The sequence below is a fragment of the Papilio polytes genome, unplaced genomic scaffold, assembly GCF_000836215.1.
Source record: "Papilio polytes unplaced genomic scaffold, Ppol_1.0 DF823688.1, whole genome shotgun sequence".
Taxonomy (NCBI): Eukaryota; Metazoa; Arthropoda; class Insecta; order Lepidoptera; family Papilionidae; genus Papilio; species Papilio polytes.
In genome coordinates, this window is record NW_013525516.1 from 513,791 (window position 1) to 533,754 (window position 19,964).

General features: G+C 32.7%; 3 protein-coding genes across 4 annotated transcripts in view; all 3 read right to left on the reverse strand.

The window, feature by feature from the left end:
* Positions 1 to 828: 828 nt before the first annotated feature.
* On the reverse strand, positions 829 to 9,436 carry LOC106104371 (probable 4-coumarate--CoA ligase 3). 2 transcript variants are annotated; one of them, XM_013284407.1, is made up of 9 exons: positions 7,196 to 9,436; positions 6,125 to 6,335; positions 5,039 to 5,185; positions 4,565 to 4,765; positions 4,090 to 4,198; positions 3,398 to 3,624; positions 2,508 to 2,686; positions 1,885 to 2,040; positions 829 to 1,522 (listed from the first exon to the last, which is right to left on the reverse strand). In XM_013284407.1, the coding sequence occupies exons 1-9, from the start codon at positions 7,598 to 7,600 to the stop codon at positions 1,238 to 1,240; spliced, it is 1,920 nt and encodes a 639-aa protein (XP_013139861.1). In that variant the 5' UTR covers positions 7,601 to 9,436; the 3' UTR covers positions 829 to 1,237. The 2 variants fall into 2 exon arrangements, with proteins under 2 accessions (XP_013139861.1, XP_013139862.1); XM_013284408.1 differs by having other exon boundaries at positions 6,660 to 7,273.
* An 18-nt stretch (positions 9,437 to 9,454) lies between these two features.
* On the reverse strand, positions 9,455 to 17,558 carry LOC106104375 (ATP-binding cassette sub-family B member 10, mitochondrial). Its single transcript, XM_013284412.1, has 10 exons — positions 17,052 to 17,558; positions 15,055 to 15,261; positions 14,659 to 14,861; positions 14,119 to 14,253; positions 12,971 to 13,117; positions 11,601 to 11,832; positions 11,055 to 11,332; positions 10,891 to 10,974; positions 10,352 to 10,510; positions 9,455 to 9,861 (listed from the first exon to the last, which is right to left on the reverse strand). Exons 1-10 carry the CDS (start codon positions 17,416 to 17,418, stop codon positions 9,565 to 9,567), a joined length of 2,109 nt encoding a protein of 702 aa, XP_013139866.1. The 5' UTR covers positions 17,419 to 17,558; the 3' UTR covers positions 9,455 to 9,564.
* Positions 17,559 to 19,479: 1,921 nt separating this feature from the next.
* Positions 19,480 to 19,964, reverse strand: part of LOC106104394 (Golgi resident protein GCP60) — a 7,828-nt gene continuing 7,343 nt past the window's right edge. The window contains exon 10 of the mRNA XM_013284438.1: positions 19,480 to 19,891. Within this exon, the coding sequence (XP_013139892.1) occupies positions 19,775 to 19,891 (117 nt within the window). The 3' untranslated portion in view covers positions 19,480 to 19,774. The remainder of the gene's footprint in view (positions 19,892 to 19,964) is intronic.

A 19,964-nucleotide genomic window follows, 5' to 3' on the forward strand; every position in this document is an offset into this window, starting at 1 on the left:
AGAAATAAAAAACAAACAAAACACATTCAATGCCATCTCTTTAGTATGCGAAGATCATAATGGTATTAAATGTGTTAAAATCATTTAAACTACATACTCCTTATATGTAGTTATCAAGGCAAATTATTAATTTATGAAAAAAGAGTGGGCATTTCTTTCACAGAATGATATTTTCCTTTGAATTTATTGTTTAATTCCTACTTTAAAATATGTTCAATTTTACACATATGTAATCAAACTCAGGACTTAATATAAAGCTAAGCTAGCCCATAATTCTAGATATAAATCTTTATTAGTTTTATTTAATTACTACTGATTGTATGTGATGCCAAGGTTAATAGGATTAGGTGGTTAATAGACTCAGTAATGACTTATGTCACTGGATTTAATGTTAGAATGTGCTAAGGGGCTTAGACTAAAATCCGTACCTAGAACATAGCTCAAAGGTATGGATTTAAGCTGCCTAGGTCTTATTACAATGTTACCTAGATTCAGATTAACTATTATCAAAACAAGTAATTGTGTAATTCTGGGTTTCTAAGTAACAAGGTATTTTTGGACAATTTTAGCATCCGAAATAGTGTTGAGAATTACTATTTGATATTCTTTTTAATTAGTTATATATAATAAATATATTTTTAATTGAATAAATACAGGGCAGCAATTTCTTTTCTTCTGCAATGCCTTGCATTTGCACAGATATTACATAAAATCTTCATTTATTTAGGAATGAAGGAATCAAAAATATTTTTGTTGCCCATTAAAACAAAATATATAAGTGGTATTAAAAGGTAAATAAAAATACATACTAATTATATTTATTTACACAATGGTCACATTTTCTCGATAAATATAGGATTTTAAAATAAGTCAACAATTATATAGGTATTTCTTATTTTTCTAAGGAAATGTTTAAGGTAACATCGAAAATGTTCCTTTTTAAGGAAATATGATTTGTAGAGATCAACCATACCACATTTTTAAAACTTTGAACTAGCTAAGTACTTTAAGCTAAGACCATAATCTTTAATAGGAAATATAAAATCGGATATTGTTTGTTTAGGAAATAATTTTATACAAGTTGATGTTTAAATATAATAGCTAAGTTTGATATAAATAAATAATTACAAATTCTACATTAATCTTATTATTTATACACATAACCTATAACTTTCTACTTAAATACACATTCACTGAACTGCTAACAAGATATCTAGTATTAAAAATCTAATTATACCTATTTCTTTGTGCCTAGAACTTTAAGTTCATTTCTCAGTATTTTCCCCGCTGCATTTCTTGGTATGGACTGCAGAAAAACTACCCCGCCTTCAAGATGTTTGTATTTCGTTAGTTTTTGTGCCACAAAATCGTATACTTGTTTGTCTGTAAGTTTGTGGTTCGCTTTGAGTACTACGAATGCTTTGGGCAGTTCCCCCGCGAGTGCGTCAGGTATACCGACCACAGCCACATCAGCTACTTCAGGTTGTTCCATTATCACGCTCTCTATTTCTGTAGGAGATACCTGTGAATATAATTATTTATTCAAATTTCTAATTTAGATTCCGGTTCTACTGAAAGGTCGTCCCGTACATCACGTAATTTTCAGCATTTGAGTAAGGTTAAGATTCAAATAAAATGTAAGATCTTAGACTACCCCCTCCCACCACAAATATTGAAATTTTCCGAAATATTAATTCAAAGTCGTTAATCGAAAAATGATGACTTCAATGATTCTTTCGTAGCCCTTACACATCTTGATACAGACTTAGATAGCTTCAAAATGACGGCACTCTTAGATAAGAGAACAAAATCCCATAATTTCATCACATATTTTACACGTTGGATAGTTACCAGACAATTAAATTTTATACTAATAATATATACCTGGTTGCCTTTAACTTTGATGAGTTCCTTAGTGCGGTCGACGATGTAGAAGTAGTGGTCGTCGTCGTAGTAGGCGACGTCGCCGGTGTGCAGCCAGCCCGCGCCGTCCACCGTCTCCCGCGTCGCTGCCTCGTTGTTCCAGTAACCCTTCATTACCTGTTGTATACCGTTTTCTTAATTACTAGTTGTTTCTCGCAACTTCTCCCGGGAGAAATTAAAAATTTATTAAAATCATAGCATATGTTACTCACTGATAACGTAGGTTTTTTATAGTGTAAATTTTCTTTTAAATCAGCGAAATAGTTTTTGAGTTATTTCAATACATACAAAAATACAAATTTTTCCACTTATAATATTAGAGTTCTATTAAAATTGAATGTGGATGGCTACAAAGGATATGCTAAAGGTAGTATTTAGATACAAAAGTAAAGATAATGATATATCAAAAATATTGAAATAAAAAAAAATTGGACGTAACTTTATGTAATTTACGACCAAAATACCTAAAAGGAAGCTTCAAGCACATAAACTTAGCAAGGGATTGTGGAAGGTGGAGAGTTTTTCTGTGTTACGTGTGTTATGCTTAGTTGGTAAAAAATTATGATAACATAAATATAACTTACTTGGGGCCCTCGTAGGTACAGTTCCCCAGACTTATGTGCGTCTAAGTTCTCCCCAGTACTCAGTGAGACAATCCTGGCCTGCGTGCTCGGTATTAACTGTCCCACGGAGCCCACCTTGTTGTATGGATATATGTATGGAGTCATCAACGTCACAGGCGAGCTCTCTGTCATACCGTAACCTGTGCACAAACATGGTGCTGTAAGACACAGGCGTGAGACTACAAACTCCAGAAATGTCGAATAGATATAAAAACTATTACGAATAAGGCCGAATAGTCCCTTCTAGTTAAATCATTGGCTACCGACGCCAATGCTATGTGGGTTCCTACCAACGCCGTTTCTAGGTTTACTAATGCCCTGGGTGAGCATTCTAAGGCGCTCTCTTTTTTACTATTATTAGGGAGTCAATTTGCAGTTCTGTGGCTTCACTTTTTGTCAGGTTCCCTGCCCCCCTCCCCCCACCGCGTCATACGGCACTGGTAGTTGATTTTAAAGATATATATTTTTTTACGTTAATTAGAGTTATAGTAACTCTAAAGAGAGTATTTTATTGTGTTGAAAACAAGATATCACTGGAGTAAGAGAATTACAAAGTATTAAGGAGTTTGACATTACTCATTAAAGAAAAAAAAAGATCTTCCATTGCGTTTCTCTATATTAAAAATAACATCTATAATATACTAGCTTTCGCCAGCGACTCCGTCCGCGTGGCACAAAAAAAATTGAGTAGCCTTTGTGTTTTTCCACGTCTATGCCAAATATCAACGAGATCCATTCAGCCGTTTAGGCTACAAACTGTAACAAACATCCATTCATCCATTTGAACTTTCATATTTATAATATTAGTAAGATATAAAAGAAATAAAATATTATGTAATACATGTGCATACCTTGTAACAATTTAATTTCGTCTTTAGTCCTCTCACACTTGAGCAGGAACTTCTCGAGCATGCTGTCGGTGGTGGGGGCCGCGCCCACCATGATGGTCTGCAGCGACTGCAGGTGCTCCTTCTTCACGAGGGGGTGCGTGGCCAAGAACGCCAGCAGCGACGGCACCACGAATAGCGTAGTTGGTTTGTATTCTACTAGACATTTTATGTAATCTTCTGGTGTAAATCTGAAAGAGATAGAACATTTTATATTAAACTGGTTTTCGCCCGCGACTCCGTCCGCGCAGAATTAAAAAAGAGTAGTCTATGTGTTCTTCCAGAGTATCCTCTACATCTATTCTAAATTTCATCCAGATCCGTCTGTCGTTTAGGCTACAAACTCTAACAAACATCCATCTATCCATCCATCCAAACTTTCACATTTATAATATTAGTATGATTTCTTAAAGCTTTATTATTTTATCGTTAAAAATGTACAATCGTAAACAAGACTATACTTGTATAATCCATTTTCACACATTCAAAAGACTACTTTTAAGTTAGTAAGCAACTATACTTAAACGGCCGATACTTAAACGACTTTTAAACAACTTGCTTCATAAGTACTGCCTTCAATCTGTCAAATACCTGTTGTTTATACATTAATGTGTATGTGTTAATACATATTAATGTGATTTAATTATTGAACTTACTTAGGCATGGAGACGATGTGGTATCCTAGACTGAGGTTGTAGTTGAGCACTGCATTAAATCCGTAGATATGGAAGAACGGAGGTACCGTAAGGATTACGTCGCCGTGTCCTGAAACAATAACCATATTTACCGTCAGTTTCCATAGATCTCATAGAGAACATAGGGTATTTATTTTTTACTAGCTTTCGCCTGCGACTTCGTCCGCGTGAAATTAAAAAAAAAAGTGCGCAGCCTATGTGCCCATTCCAGACTATCCTTTGCGTATATGCCAAATTTATTCGAGATCCGATCAGCCGTTTAGGCTACAAACTCTAACAAACATCCATCCATCCTTTCGCATTTGTAATATTGGTATGATAGTAACATAAGTAAGATTCACGAAGAACAAAAAACTTACGAACGAAGCTAATACCTCTGATACATAAGGTAATGTAAAAAAAGCATAATACAAATAACATTAAGAAAGATTCCAACCTTTTTCTCCTTGATATTTCATGACCTTGGGGCATTGAGCTTGCTTCAAGTTGGAGACGAGGTTGGCGTGTGTCAGCATGACACCTTTGGGCATTCCCGTGGTCCCGCTGGAGTACGGGATGAGGCAGACGTCGTCGCAGTTCAACTGCGGCAACTCCGCGCTGTGGTCCGCCATTAAAAGTGAACGCAGACCAAATATACCTGCAAATGTTAATATAAAAATTTGTTTACGAAGAAAAGAACGTTGGTCTGTCTTCGAATTTCTTGATTATTGGTCTCTCTAGATCGCGGAAGTATCCGAAAAGTATATGCGATTATTGTAAATAACTAATTTGTTATTCATTGCTATCAACATTTTTACCGCAACATAAATCAAATAAAAACTAAACGGTTACCATAAGATTCTCTTTTAGGAACTTTAATAAAAGGGCAATGAAGCAAAAATAATATTATAGACATTCTTGTTAAATTCACCTTTAACTTTATCATCTTCACCTCCCACCCAAATAGTTCCCTTGTAGTCCTTAAGAGATTTGCTGACTTCCAACGCGAGTGGCATGAACATCTCTATAGTACCTATAGCCTTTACACCACAATCTACGAACTGTCTGCGAACCTCCTCTGTGAACACAGAATTACAAATTAACCTTCAAGCTTGAATAGGAATTCACTAAACCAGTGCGTACTTCCTTTTTTTTAAACGAACTATAGAACTTCTTTGGGCCACTTCGATGCATTTTTTTTTTTATTATAAAATCATCAATGAATAAATCAGCCAGCTACATACTATTCTAGTCTAAGACCACGGCCACAAAACCTGCGTCGAGCGGGGCGGCGGAGCAGAGCCCAGTGGGCAAAAATATCAGCTTACATAGCCATTCAAAACATCAGGTGAAAATGTCTATGTGAGTCGCGCTGACTTGTCGCAATTTTCGTGGCCGCAGCCTACGTTTGATATAACGTATATAATCGTACGAAATAATTACCAACAAACACGGTTAAATTAAAACTAATAGGTTATACGTTCAACTAGCAATTGATAAGGAAACCTATTACCTATTAGATACAGCTGTATTAATTAACCAGATGGAGGTTAAAGTACGATGATAAATGAAGTAATGTTTACTATAGCAGCGCACGTGACATTGTGAAATGTAAATGCAGAGTAAATCGTGAAGAGTTCATTGATATCATAAATGGCTTGATTTGAAGGTATTGGAACCAATATTTGTTTAGCATTTAGCGGTTTTTTATTAGTATTTTTGGTTCCTTCTTTGAAGGAATGGAAAATGCTTCGCTACTATTGACACTATATGTGAGATAAATAGATAATAATTTAAAATTCAGAGGAAAAGAAAAATATTTGCAAGATTTTTTTTATTTTTTAATTTCCTAAATAACTATTTTTTTTCACACTACACATGAATGTATCATTTTTTAAGAGAAGACCTTGGCTTCTTAAAAACAGGAATCCTAGTTTAGAAGCAACACTGATGTAGTTTTAGTTAGTGTGCAACAAAGATATTCTTATTCTTAACAATTAACTTTTCATATACTTACCAGCAGTATATAACGGGTTGGCAAATGTAACAACCAATCCAGCGCGAATAGCGCCATGTATAATTGCAGCGAATTCCGGGATATTAGGTAGTATTAAACCAATTCTTTCGCCGGGAGACAGCTTCATGTGGCTTAGTAGAGCCATCGCGCATTTCTCCACCATCATCCTCAGCATCCCGTATGGGTATGAGCGACCAGAAACGCCGCATGTCTAGATAGTAAACAAATACACTAAAATCGTGAGTATTGCCATCTCTTTCAATATTTGACAAGTTAATGAGATAACAAATGTTTAAGCACTGATGTAAATAATGCAATTTTTTGTCAACAATAGTTGAATGTGTTAGAATGTGAAGCTATTATTTAAAAACTTATTCTAACATGACCTTATAGAAACCTTGAGAGTAATATTATAATTATGATATAAAAATTGCTGCAATTATAGTCTATCATATGTAACATATTTTGTTATGGACCTTGCACAAATCCGGTCTTAATTAAGGTTATGGAACTAAATCGTTATATTAAATATTACCTGTAATTAATTAATAAGTATTATTTCCATATAAAATTATTGTTTACATGGTAAAATTGACTTGGCAAGTGACTCTCTGTAACCTTAACCTTCGGACAGTGACTATTTATATTAACATCTCAGTCCGCGTCCGCGTTCAGGCAAATATAGATTGCCGCGAACTTTGTACCGCACGACTTTTTTTTATTATCGCTGTTTACTCTTTTACCGAATCAAAGGTTACTTTATGTTGTGCTCTAAAATATATATAGTAAAAAATCTGTAGACAACTACATTTTTACAGTTATAATAAGCGTTATTGGAGGAGGTTTTCAAATTTTTTAATGTTGTAATTTAAAAAAAAGGTTTTCAGGCAAGTAAATCATGTTTTAGATTTTTTTTTGGGATATCGTCAACAAATTCTTTAGATTGATGATTTCTAATAATAATTGTAATGGCATGTTTTTAAAATTATGGTAAAGGAAAAATTAAAAATTCATACCAATCAAAAAAACTTTAAAAATAATGAAAAATAACGAAAAAAAAAATAGACTTACCACTGATGGCTTGTCGTCCCATAACTCGTAATCACTAAACACATATTCAGTTAAAGTTTCGTTCCCAACTTTAATTTCACCCCACGGCGAATTTAAAATTTTATTATCTAAATCTAGTGCAGTTTGCGTTCCGAAAGGGCGGGAAAAAGCCCGGGAATTTGGAAGCGACCGCCATATTGTTTGTTTTGTGAAGCTTTTATATGGGGTGATTTTTAAAAACTGTTTCGCGAAAGAATCGAAGATTTTACTGAGGGACATGTTACAAGAACGTATCAGTAGAAGAACGGCGCGCAAATAACAAACAAACGACTTGCGTTGCGTTTTGGCGCGCTCCACATAAACCGTCATAGGGCAAGGTACACTCGGTAATTCATAAAGATAACAATCTTTTTTATATAGAATCATAAGTAATCAGTAACTAACCGGACCTATTTCCTATCCTTATTAAAAATCCTATCATAATCTTGTTTAATTTTTTATTTAAAAAATATAAATATAGCTTGTTATTCAATTCATAATAACTTATTTACGAAATATATATCCAGTGGCGTGACAACTCGTCTTTTAAGAAATTGAAGTACAGAAAAAGTTTGGTCCCTTTTCCTTTCCGCCCTTTTCTTAAGAGGAACTGAGGGGAAGGAAAAGTGGATTTGACACCGGAGGAGACGCACAGGAAGGGGAAATATCCTGTTTATGTGCGATTCCTCTTTTGTCAATTAAGGCTAGGCAATGCATTTGCAATTGCGGATGTCTATTCAGGCGGCCTTCTCGTTTACCACCTTCCGTTATAAAAAAAATCTGTTAGATTACACTGAACTAAGAGAAACGTGCTCTTAGCATCGAAATATTTTTTTCTTTATACGTTTTTAATTATACGTCGCTTATTAATAACAAAATCGAGTCAAGACCACGCTTAATAGAAATACGTCAAACCTGCTTAAAATAGGTGGGGGTGATAAATTTAGTTACATCTTATCAACACCATTTCAAAGAAAACCATTACATCGCCTTAACTTTGTTTCATTATTTGATAAGAAATACAGATAAGATATCAGTTAGCTGCATAAAGAGCTCTTTTACTAACACAAAAAATATTCACTCCTAACCAAAAGGGGTAAACAAGTATTGTAGTCCGCCTTTTTCTTTTAATTCCTGACATACATATATGTTAAAGAATAAAAAAAATGTAAAAATAACAACAAGTATTTTATTCCATTTCACTATAACAACGTAAGCCAATACCCGTCAAACATACGATTTAAAATACATACATAATAATTTTACTGCAATCACAATTGCAATATTTAAATTAAAGAAAATGTACATCTAGTTCACAACAAATATAATAATATATTGCCTTCAATAGGAACAGTCGAGTTGGGTAACTATAGTTTTCGACTTTGAACTTTAAAAAGATTCGACTTTGAAGAACGCCTACTTTCTTAATTGCCTCTTTGTTTAATCATTTCGAACTGACACTGCCTCTCAAAAATTCAATAATATCTGGTAATTTAAAACAGTCTCAGTATAAAAAGTTGCATTTTATGTTACCCAAAAGGACTCAGCATTTAAATATGACACCAAAACCGAATAATTATAATCTGTAAAATAGTCAAAAAAAATTACAGAAGGTTTCAGTATGAAAATTCATAGTTTAAGGTAAAAATATAAATACCTACGTATTAAATTTTAGTGGGGTTAGAATTGTCAAATATCCGTCACCAATATTGCACATTGCAGCTTAGTACTTTAATTTACAAAAAAAAGTAATAAAAAAAATCGATGCAATACCGGCCGTAGACTAGATTTGACAAACTGTCAGCGCTTCAAAATGGCGCGAAAGAGATACGTTTTATCCCTGTTGCACACAGGCGATAAAGTATATGTTCATCTCGCTCACTTTGTGCTTTGCGTAAGAAAAAAAAATTGTGATAATTTATTATTTTGCACCAGATATTTTTTACATCTTTACAAAAATATTCTATCTTACAATTGATATGAAGTCGCTTGAATTATCATAATTTGCACAATTTGTGATACAAGTGTAGCGTGGATTTGTACAGCATATGAACGTTTAATGGAACAATTATTTAATATATATTGTACATATTCAGAGTATTTCATTTTGGACCATAAATATACTGATTACCTTTGTACGTTTGCAATTTTTCATTACATTTTAAACAATAAATCTTGAAAGATTGAGTATATATTATTTCATTAACCTTGCTATAAATTTCTTATATTTTTAAATCCTGTAATTTATAATTTATTCGTTTTTTAATATTAAATATCCCAACATAAAAAATAAATAATAAAATTTTCTAACAAATAACAATGTCATGAGTCATGACCTTCATTTGACTTTGTCATTGTCGTTGTATTTCGCTTTTCTCTCTGGACTTTGAGGCGAACGTTTGATGTGTGATGAGTTCTTTGAAGACTCCATTATCTTTAGACATGAGGTCGGTATATGTGCCTTGTTCTACGATACATCCGTTGTCGACGACCGCCACCTCGTCTGCGGACTGTATGGTGCTGAGTCTGTGTGCTATAGTGAGCACGGTGCGGTCTCTGCTGATATCCTTTAAAGCTTTGTCAACTAGATATTCAGAATAAGCGTCCAAAGCTGAAGTAGCTTCGTCGAGTATTAAGATTTTTGGATTCTGAAAAGGAATTTAGTTTTTCATCAGCGGATAAATCTACAGCTAGGATTAGGATTTCTTTAATAGATGGTCGCACTAGGCTAGTAATTTAGTTGAGCACCGAGTAAATAGTAACTAAATGTGTCTGAACAACAATTGAATCGCATAGATAGCATAATTTAGTCGAGGCGATTCATTTTATACGAATTTATTAGTAAAAGTTGACGTTGATTGCTAAAGACTTTTAGGGCAGTAGAGAAAATTGTAGCTGCTTAATTACTCGGTATTCGACTAAAGTACTAGCTTGGTGCAAACTTACTCTATTAATTTATTGTAATTATTATTATTGAGATCCTATATTTCATCTTTATTTCTATATCACATACTATTTAATTATTAAGGTAAATAAAGATTCTTAAACCATACTATCTTAACTGAAAAATATTCCAAATGCTGTTATTTCTGAACATGCTATATAATGTCGAATCCCGCACACCCTGTACGTGGTTACCTTGACGACGGCGCGCGCGATGGCGACGCGCTGCTTCTGTCCGCCGCTGAGGTGCGAGCCGCCCGCGCCCACCTCGCGCCGCCAGCCCGCGCGCGACGCGCCCAAGTCCTGCAGCTGTGCCGTGCGCGCCGCCACCAGCCACGCCGGCTCCATCTTACCCTGCACATTGCACACCTTAACATAAGGTGATAAAGTTCATAATCGCAGGACAATTTATCCGCGCACGGTACATCACTAATGCTACCTTACCGTAAGGTAACAAAGTTGGTAATTGCTTGACAAGTCATCCGCGTACGGTACTTTAACAGTTATACCTTATGATAACGTAACAAAGTTGACAATTGCAAGACAATTCACCTGCGCACGGTCTACGATTTTATACCTAATTGTTAGGGAATAAAGATTAAAATTGCATATAGATAAATAATACCTACTCGTTAACTCTGAAAATGTTAGTGTAATATTGTGTATCTCATTAAAACGCCTTAAAGTTGGTAATAAATATTTTTATAATACGCAGTTATTATAAAAATTCTTACGTTAATCTCGATCATTTCCTCACGGTCATCCAGCGAGCCATACAATATATTATCTTTTATTGACCCACTAAAAAGAACTGGTTCCTGTAATGTAAGAAATAAAACGATATATAGGCAACAAGAAACTTAAAATTACTTCATTTATAGGTTCCAGGTCGACTTACCTGACTCACGAAACCAATATGACTTCTCAACCAGACAGGATCCAAATGTCTTATATCCACACCGTCCAACAATATCCGACCTTCCTCAGGGTCGTATAACCTCAAAATCAGCGAGGCTATGGTACTCTTGCCGCAACCAGACCGACCAACCAGCGCGATTGATTTGCCCGGAGTTAAATGTAAATTCATTCCCCTGATCAACGGAGCACCTTGGTATGAGAATGTCACATTCTCTAATACTATTTCACCCTTCGGTCTTGTCTCTGGTCGGAGGCCACCTACAAGCAAAATATTAAATAAACAAAAGTAAATGGAAAACAAATTCCATATTGGGGCAATGATACCGTTAAAATATATTAAGTTGTGTCTACTTTGATTTGTAAAGTACATAGTATATAAAAAAAACGTAAAACAGCGATATGCAGTTTAAAATCAACGAAAGAAAAGATAGTAAAACTTGCGTTATAACACACATTTGCTCTTTGATTAGAGGTCATAGAGTAAAATGTCAAAGATTAAAAATGTACCAATCATTTAAAAACAAACCTGTTGCCGGAATCAAAGGTTTTCTATCCATAATCTCCCACAGTCGAGTCGCAGCACCCAGACCTTTGTTCAGCTCTGTATAAAAGCCGCTGAGTCCTCCGATACTGATGCCGACGTACGCCGCATACAGCAAGAAAGACGTCAGATGACCCACTGTCAGTTGCTCCGTAGCCACCATGCCTCCGCCGTAGTACAACACTAGCAATATTATAGTGTTGCCCGAAAGTCCTGTCTAGGAAACACAAAGAATATTTCTGAAAGGGAAAATATTTACAACTTGGCCGTTTGAGAGTTTTACTTAAGTGTACTTGAAAATTGACAATAACGCTTTTCGATGCAAGCGAGGACTTTAAGAGGTTTATTTCACTTTTACTAATAAACTAAGGATTTTTTTTAATTCATCTCTTAAATTGTAAACGGTAAAGGGTATGAAACTATGTATTGACAAATATTTTCTGCGACAAACTTATTTGACTAACACTTTTCAGCAGAAATAAGTGAGTACCCATTTTACAATTTTCGAAAATGTATTTCTCACGTGGACGAAATCATAGGCGTTAATAAATGAACTAGTAGCTAAAAAAAAAATATACTTGTAGGCATAACATGAATACATTTAGCAGTCCAATTAATTATGAAGGTTAAACGGTGGTTAAAATCGCTCTAAGTAAAACAACGTAAGTGAAATCGCGGACATAGCTATTTATTAAAGAAATAATCCGTATCGCTATTTCTTTAGTTTCAAACAACGTGTGTAAAATAATAATTAAATATTCTATTTCGTTAATCCTAAAAACAAAGATTCCAGTTTTATATGATAAGAATCAGTGAAATATTTTCCCATGTATTAGGAAACAATGGAGTTACGTTAGTTACAATAATTCTCTTAAATATAAACAAAGCTAGCAATTAAATATGCGCATACCAAACTATATAATGGAAAATTTTATAATATATAAATTAACGTACAATCGTATCTCTATTTTCCGGAAATATTCATAGCTATTATCAGTTCCCTTGGGAATTAACACAATAGAATATTTATTTAAACCTCTTGAGGTTTTAAAGAATATTTTAGTTTCCGGTGACTAAATTTGTGACGTTTTAGCACTTCTTAGTCATACAGATATATGCAAATTAAATACAAAAATATCATAACAAACTAGATTTTAAAAAATAATCTGCAACAACCTAATAGTAAATGGTACGGATATCTGATCACGTGATCGTGGTTCAAAAAACCATGTCATAGTTTGACCGTGACTTTTATTTCTATATCGTATGATAGAATAAAAACTTAAAGTATTTGATAAAACGTTATTACCCAAACACTTTAATTACACTACAATTAAGTTTTTTTATTCTCTTACCAATCCATAGAAACTTCCAACAGCCAAGGATTCCTTGTATGCCAATTTCAATACGGTTTCTATTCTCTGTGCGTACGATTCACATTCCTTCGCTTCCTTACTGAACGCTTTTACCGTTTTTATATTTGAAATCTTCTCTTCCGCCAACTGTAAAGTATTATTAAAAAATTACAAAAACATACTACTATACATATATAGTAACTACTGGGTACTAAGTAGTCTACTGGGTATTTATATTTTATGTATAAATACCCAGTAGACTGCAGCGTATTTTATTTTGCCCGGTTAACAATTGGCCAGTACAGTTGGACTGTGCGGACTGTCATAAATTGTATGGAATCCCTGGTGCCATTTACATACCACTATGCCAGTAGATTACCAGTCGTTATTGAGCACTACTAACCAACTGTACATGCAAGAGCAAACCGGGCGTTTGCGTTGCTGCCCAAATCCTAGTCAAATATATATTTGACATAGAAAAATTGTATTTATCAAACATCTTGGTGGTTCGAAACATTGCTCAAAGTACTTTTTTTTTAAATAAGTGAGTAGTAAAGAGTAAATGGCGGTGTAAACATTGAAACATTCAATGCAGATTTATATTTCGCGTGTATTTTAATATTTAAAATTATATGTCGTTCATGTGTACTCAGTAAAAAATTGTAATCTTAAAATCTACCTTCAAATTTTTTAAATTCATAGCTTTTTAATTTTTAATAACACAAGTTCAAACCATTGTTAACTAGAAATACAACAATTTTATAGGTAGTCTTTACTAATAGTATTTTTGTATGTATTCGTTTCTTTTTTTTTGGGCCGATTAAAAAAACCTTTACCATTACAAAGGTAATTTTTCTGTAAGTAACATAGGGTGTACATTTTATTATTTCTCTAATTTCACACGGACGAAGTCGCGAGAAACAATTAATCATAAATAATATAAAAATAAAGATTTTAAATGAGTTAAACCGATACTTAAAATTTTTAAAATCTGAGTTTCAGATAAATTACTAGTTTCAGTTAAGTTAAATTGAAGCTTTCTAGGTATTTAATAGTTCACCTTATTTAACAGGTTAGATTTTAAAATAAAGGAGTAATGGTCTAGATATATCGATGCTGTATAGAGCAGTTGTGGTATAGTATCTCACCTCGCTAGTGTCAGCCAGAGTGGTCTGCAACTGCCTTGTGATGCTGCGGACGAACCTGCCGTATATCACAGCCAACATCGACACGGGCGGCACCACGCATAGCCCGATAAGGGCCAACGATGGGGACATGTAAAACTAAAAAAAAACATTTAATTAGAAGTACTAGTACAAATCTATACTAATGTAATAAAGCATAAACACACTGTAATTATAGTTAAATAAGATGTCAGTAATCACAATATGTTACTGAATAATTATTTTTTAATAAAAAGCCCTATACTTGCCACACGCTTTAGGCTACATATTATCACGCTATTTAATGTAGGGAGTAAACAATTTGGAAAAAACCGTCATGCGCGAAGGGGACAAAAACTACCAGGTGACAAGATTGAAGCAAGGTTGCCATGGTAACGATAATTGTTACCGATTGCTAATGTCAAAGGCCTTTATTGTTACCATATTTGTGCATTTGAATTTCGAATTTGCAATTTTCGAATGTAGTCGCACAGGAACAGCTCTTATAATATAAAAAATTCTCACCATCATTCCCGCGCCGGCTACCGTCATAAGTAATGACCGTAAACCATCACTGACATTCTGACTGAGGTTCCTCCCCACCAGTTGTGTGTCAGCCGACAAACGGTTGACGAGCTCCCCAGTCGATGTCCTATGGAACCAGGCTGGCTCTTGACGCATTATCGCAGCGTATGCTTGCTTGCGCAGCGACTGCGTCATCCTCTGGCCTAAAAATCAGGCTTTCATCAAATTATTCTTGTCCTAACCAAATATAATCACTAGAATAAGCAACTATTATGCAAATTATGGGAACTGTAAGTGCTATTTGCATTTTCCAAACTAATTTGGACTATAATAATGTAGCTGGCATAAATAATTTAAACATACATCTAAATGTGTTTAAAAAAATAACAAACTTACCTGATATCGACATTAAGTATACTCTGCCAAAATTACATAAGCCACCAACAAGAAATACTCCACATAACATTAAACATAAACTATCAAGTCTCTCCGTGGTCGCACCAAGGTCATTTGTACTGCTATAAATTATATCTAAAACTTTGCCCAAGGAAAATGGAACAGCTATTGTCACACTCGAAGACACAATCAGGAAACCAATAGCACCTGAAAAGAAATTAATTATAACTCAAGTAGAGACCTTTATTTATCAGAATGAGACAAAACTTAATCAGAGTAAATCTTACTAATATTATAAATGCGAAATTTTAGATGTATGGATGGATGTTTGTTAAAGTATGTAGTCTAAACTGTTGAATGAATTTCAATGAAATTTGGCAAATATGTAGAGTATTCTGGAAGAAGAAATATGCTACTTAATTTTGTTTTTTTTTTTACTCCATGCGGACGGAGTCACGGGCGAAAACTCGTTAAAAAAAGGTATGGAAGTCAATTTTTTTGGGTGGATAATTCAGACCAATTAAATGTAAGATATTAAATATGCATTACATTTAAGTTATTTCATTGGAAACATTTTAAGAAAAAGTACATTGTATGAGTAAAGGAATATAAAACAGTAGTATACTCGTACCATTGAACATATTTTAAACTATCTTTGCCTGCATCTGTGTTCATGTAGAATTATAAAAGTAGGTAGCCTATGTATTCTTCCAGACTAACCTTGACATCTGTGCTAAATCTCATTTGATTCACTCAGTCATCTAGGCTACAAACTCTAACAAACATCTATCTATCCAAACATTTGACTTTATAATGTAAAATATTTGTGTTAAACCTATGCCGGCAGTTTTCTGTCAATTTCTTGAAATCAATGTAAAAACTTTACTATTAAATTAAAAAGACTTTAGAATAAGTGAAAAAATTCATGTAAATAATATCTATCAAATACAGGAAGGTTTTAATATAAAGTAATTAATTAAAAATATTTATAAACAATACTGACTTGTTTTGATTGCAACATAAATATGGATAAACTCTTGGTGTATTTCTGTAGCCTAATCAATGAGAGGTTATTACTGATAACATATATTGAAGTTGGTCTTTAAAAAATCAGCTTAGGTCTTATGATAATGGCTAAACATGTTTTTTGGGAGCACTAAGATAAAAATAATCATGTCCGATTTATAAAAACAACTTTTAAGTAGATTTTTTTACTACTGTTAATATGAATTATCACAGTACTGTATTTTTAACCCTTAACTTGGCAGAATTTTATTTTTTGGAATATCAAAATAATATTCATAGCACTTAACCTTGATGACCCAAAGTGTTTAGAAAAAAAAATTGATGTATCTCTACAGATACACTACCAAGAAAAAGGGTTAACAGATAATAATAAATATAAAATTTTAGATGTAATAAATACTTAATCTGTTACTAATATTAAATAGCATTTTGTGTCTTTTCAAGATTTGACTGAAAAGCAATTACAAAAAAAAAATTGCATGTATATTACATCATTTTTAAGATTAGGTTTATGAGTGAGGATTAATTTTTTTTTAACAAATAAATATTTCTTTTGATCAGTTTTTTATTTTAATAGCTTTCGCCCGCGACTCCATCTGCGTGGTATTAAAAAAAAAACAAAAGAAAGTAGCCTATGTGTTATTCTAGACTATCCTCTACATCTATACAAAATTTAATTGAGATCTCTTCAGCCGTTTAGGCTACAAACTCTAACAAACATCCATCCATCCATCCATCTAAACTTTCGCATTTATAATATTAGTTAGATGAATGTTCCACTTTTCAATTTGAAATGGCTGGTATATCCCATCAACCTACTCTTTCACCTTTTTCTAATTGTATTGGACTATATTTTGCATTTTACTGTTACTAATGTAAACAAAACAGTAGACATAGTAAACAAGATTTTGTTTTGACCTGCATAGAACAGGAAAACCAAACAAAATAATAAACAAAAAAAATTTACTTACCAGTTAATGTCCATTTTTCAGGCGCAGCCAGAGAAAGTAAACGTTTCAGTTCTGAAGATTTAGATCTCAAATCGACTTTCTTTGATTTGCCTATCGAAGTTTTTAAATTAACACTTTCAAATTGAGCATTATTTCTTTGTGTATCAACCTGGCTACTGTAAAATCTGGACTTTAAGGACATTAACCCGCTTCCTTTTATTGCAGTCCGTTCATAATAGTTTCGTAAGGCTGAAACTTTGTGACTAGAATATAACCTGAATCCACAGTTGTGTCTAGCTTGGCTCCGAAAGGGTATTCCAAATAGTAATGGATTATGTCTGTTACATATTTTAACATTTAAAGTTACATGTACTAATCGCTGTAACATTTTGTATGTACTTTTTAAAACTCCTAAAAAATAAAACAAACATCTGTCTGTCAGGATGAAACACAGAAATTAAATTGTTAGATTATGAAATATGAAATAAAAGTTCCGTCCTGTCATTGTCACTTGTCAGCTGGCAGTCAAAAACTGTCAAGTGCCAACTGCCAACTGTTTTTGTACATCAAAGATTAATCACAAATATTGTTAAACGAAGAAATTAAACGACAAACAAATCAGATATTGCGATAGTGAATAATCATTAAAGACTACCCGAATTTCTCTGCAAACATTTTCGTTTTTTCTCAAAAAGTAATAATTTAATTTAAAAAAGTTGGAAAGTTAATCGTAGCTCTATCAATCAATATTGCCATATACAAACTTTCAAATTCTACCAAAACATGCCATATTGTTATTGTGCACTTTTTTATATTTCAATTTATTGTCGACACATTGTAAAGTGAATTTAATATCTTGTAACCTTTCGATTTTCCTATACATAATTTTACAGCGAAGGCACATGGTGAATGTGCTATTCTCCAAGGGTATAATTTTTTACAGGTTGAAAAATAAAAGCCAAAATCATACATCAATAAATGCTCATTTATTCTCACGGGATATGATATCCGCTTGAAATAGTACATATAACGGACATGTAAATTATAGTGCACATAGTAATTAGTGTTACAGTATCATTCTAACAAATAAAATATTTAAGAACCGAAGGGATTAAATAAACATAAAATTTTTGTAATACTACTTTCAATACAGATGTCTTATATATTTTTTTTAATTCATAAAAATAATCATGATATTTCTTTAAAGCAAACATCTACAACTTAAACGCAACGAATTTGTGCCAAAATAATTCGTTATTATGTACACCAAGGACTAAAATCTAACCTAAAATATGTGCAATGAAATGTTTGACAACGAAAACAAATAATTACGATAATCCAATGAGTTGCAGCATTAAAATTTTAAATTATCCCTATCCTTGAATCTACATCATGGCGAACCTTTCGCTTAAGTTACATAGGAACAACATACTTGACATTTTTAAATTAACAATATTCTCGGTCAATTAAAACAGAAATATATATTAAATAGCTAGTTTAGATGAAGCTTTAGGTACTGTAAGAATCTAGATAAATATCACACATATGCTGACTACAACTCATTTAAAACTAGATAAACATTAGACAACGACAATGAAATGTACATTCTTCTCAATACTAATTACGAAATTTGAACTCTACGATTAAGTACCTACTAAGAAATTATATAAGCGGTCAAAAAATTAAAAATGGCACAGTATATTAGTATAGTCAAACAAGGATATCCCTGTATGAGAGGCGCAGATTTAGGTTGGTGTCTGAAAATATGTCAAACCTACACGGACATAATTATATAAAACATAACGAGACCACTACAGCACAAGTACATAGATATACAGAAATAGATAGGCGATTTGAAAATGACGCGCGTTATTGACATAACATGCTTAGTTTGGTTGTTGTACAAATATTAATATAAACTTTACAAGATAGTTTACGTTATAAAATACCTGACATTGAAGTGAGGACCATAGATAACCATCAAATATACTATGTATAATGTACTTTAGGACAAATAAAACTTATAAGTGTTGTCTATGTAAAATTACATAATTTTCTAAATTTTTCCTTACAACATTTACTACATATATAAATATAATGTTATGCAATTTATCTAATTTATTTCTATCTCTATAAGACATTATAATTTTTCCTTTTCCTTACGACTACATATAACAAAACCAGAAAATTGCCAACGTTTCGCAAAATATAAAATTTTTGACAGAATTATAAAATATTACATTGATAAGAACTAAATTTTAATTTACCTTAAGTTTTGTTTTTTCAGTATATAACTTTGAAATAAAATTGTTGATGTGACCATCTTGTACAATCTTGGAAAATTAAAAAAAAAAACTATTTAATAAAATACTCATAAATATATTATATTCTAATTATATTATGAATTCATATAAATAAATAACTTAAAACAAATTTTAAAGTAATTCCGAAATAACAAAATACTTATGTAATGTTTATAGTATATTTTTATACTTAAGCAAAATTTGTAAGCTCTTATTGCACAAAAATAACTTCTCAGGCAATACATAAAGTATAACTTTACTTATAAACAATAAATAACTATATATTACGTTATACAGGGTGATTCCTAATGGACGGATCAACGGTTTTATGTAGTTAGAGGACTTCAATAGCTATCATTTAAACGCAAAGTATGTCGGTTAAGAATCATCCTGTATATCGATAGATTATGTCATGGCTCTACAATACTATATAAAATAAATTTACTGGGTGTAATATACTTTGTAGTACAATGTTTTTGATCGCCAGAGACTGTATGTATTATCGAATTTTAGTAAATAAACTCCCTCGCCGGGGTATGTGTGTGATCCAGCATACACCTGTCAAATATATAAAAAGAATTAATTTCTTATCTAGCATACACTTATCAAATAAATAAAAAGAGTTAATTTA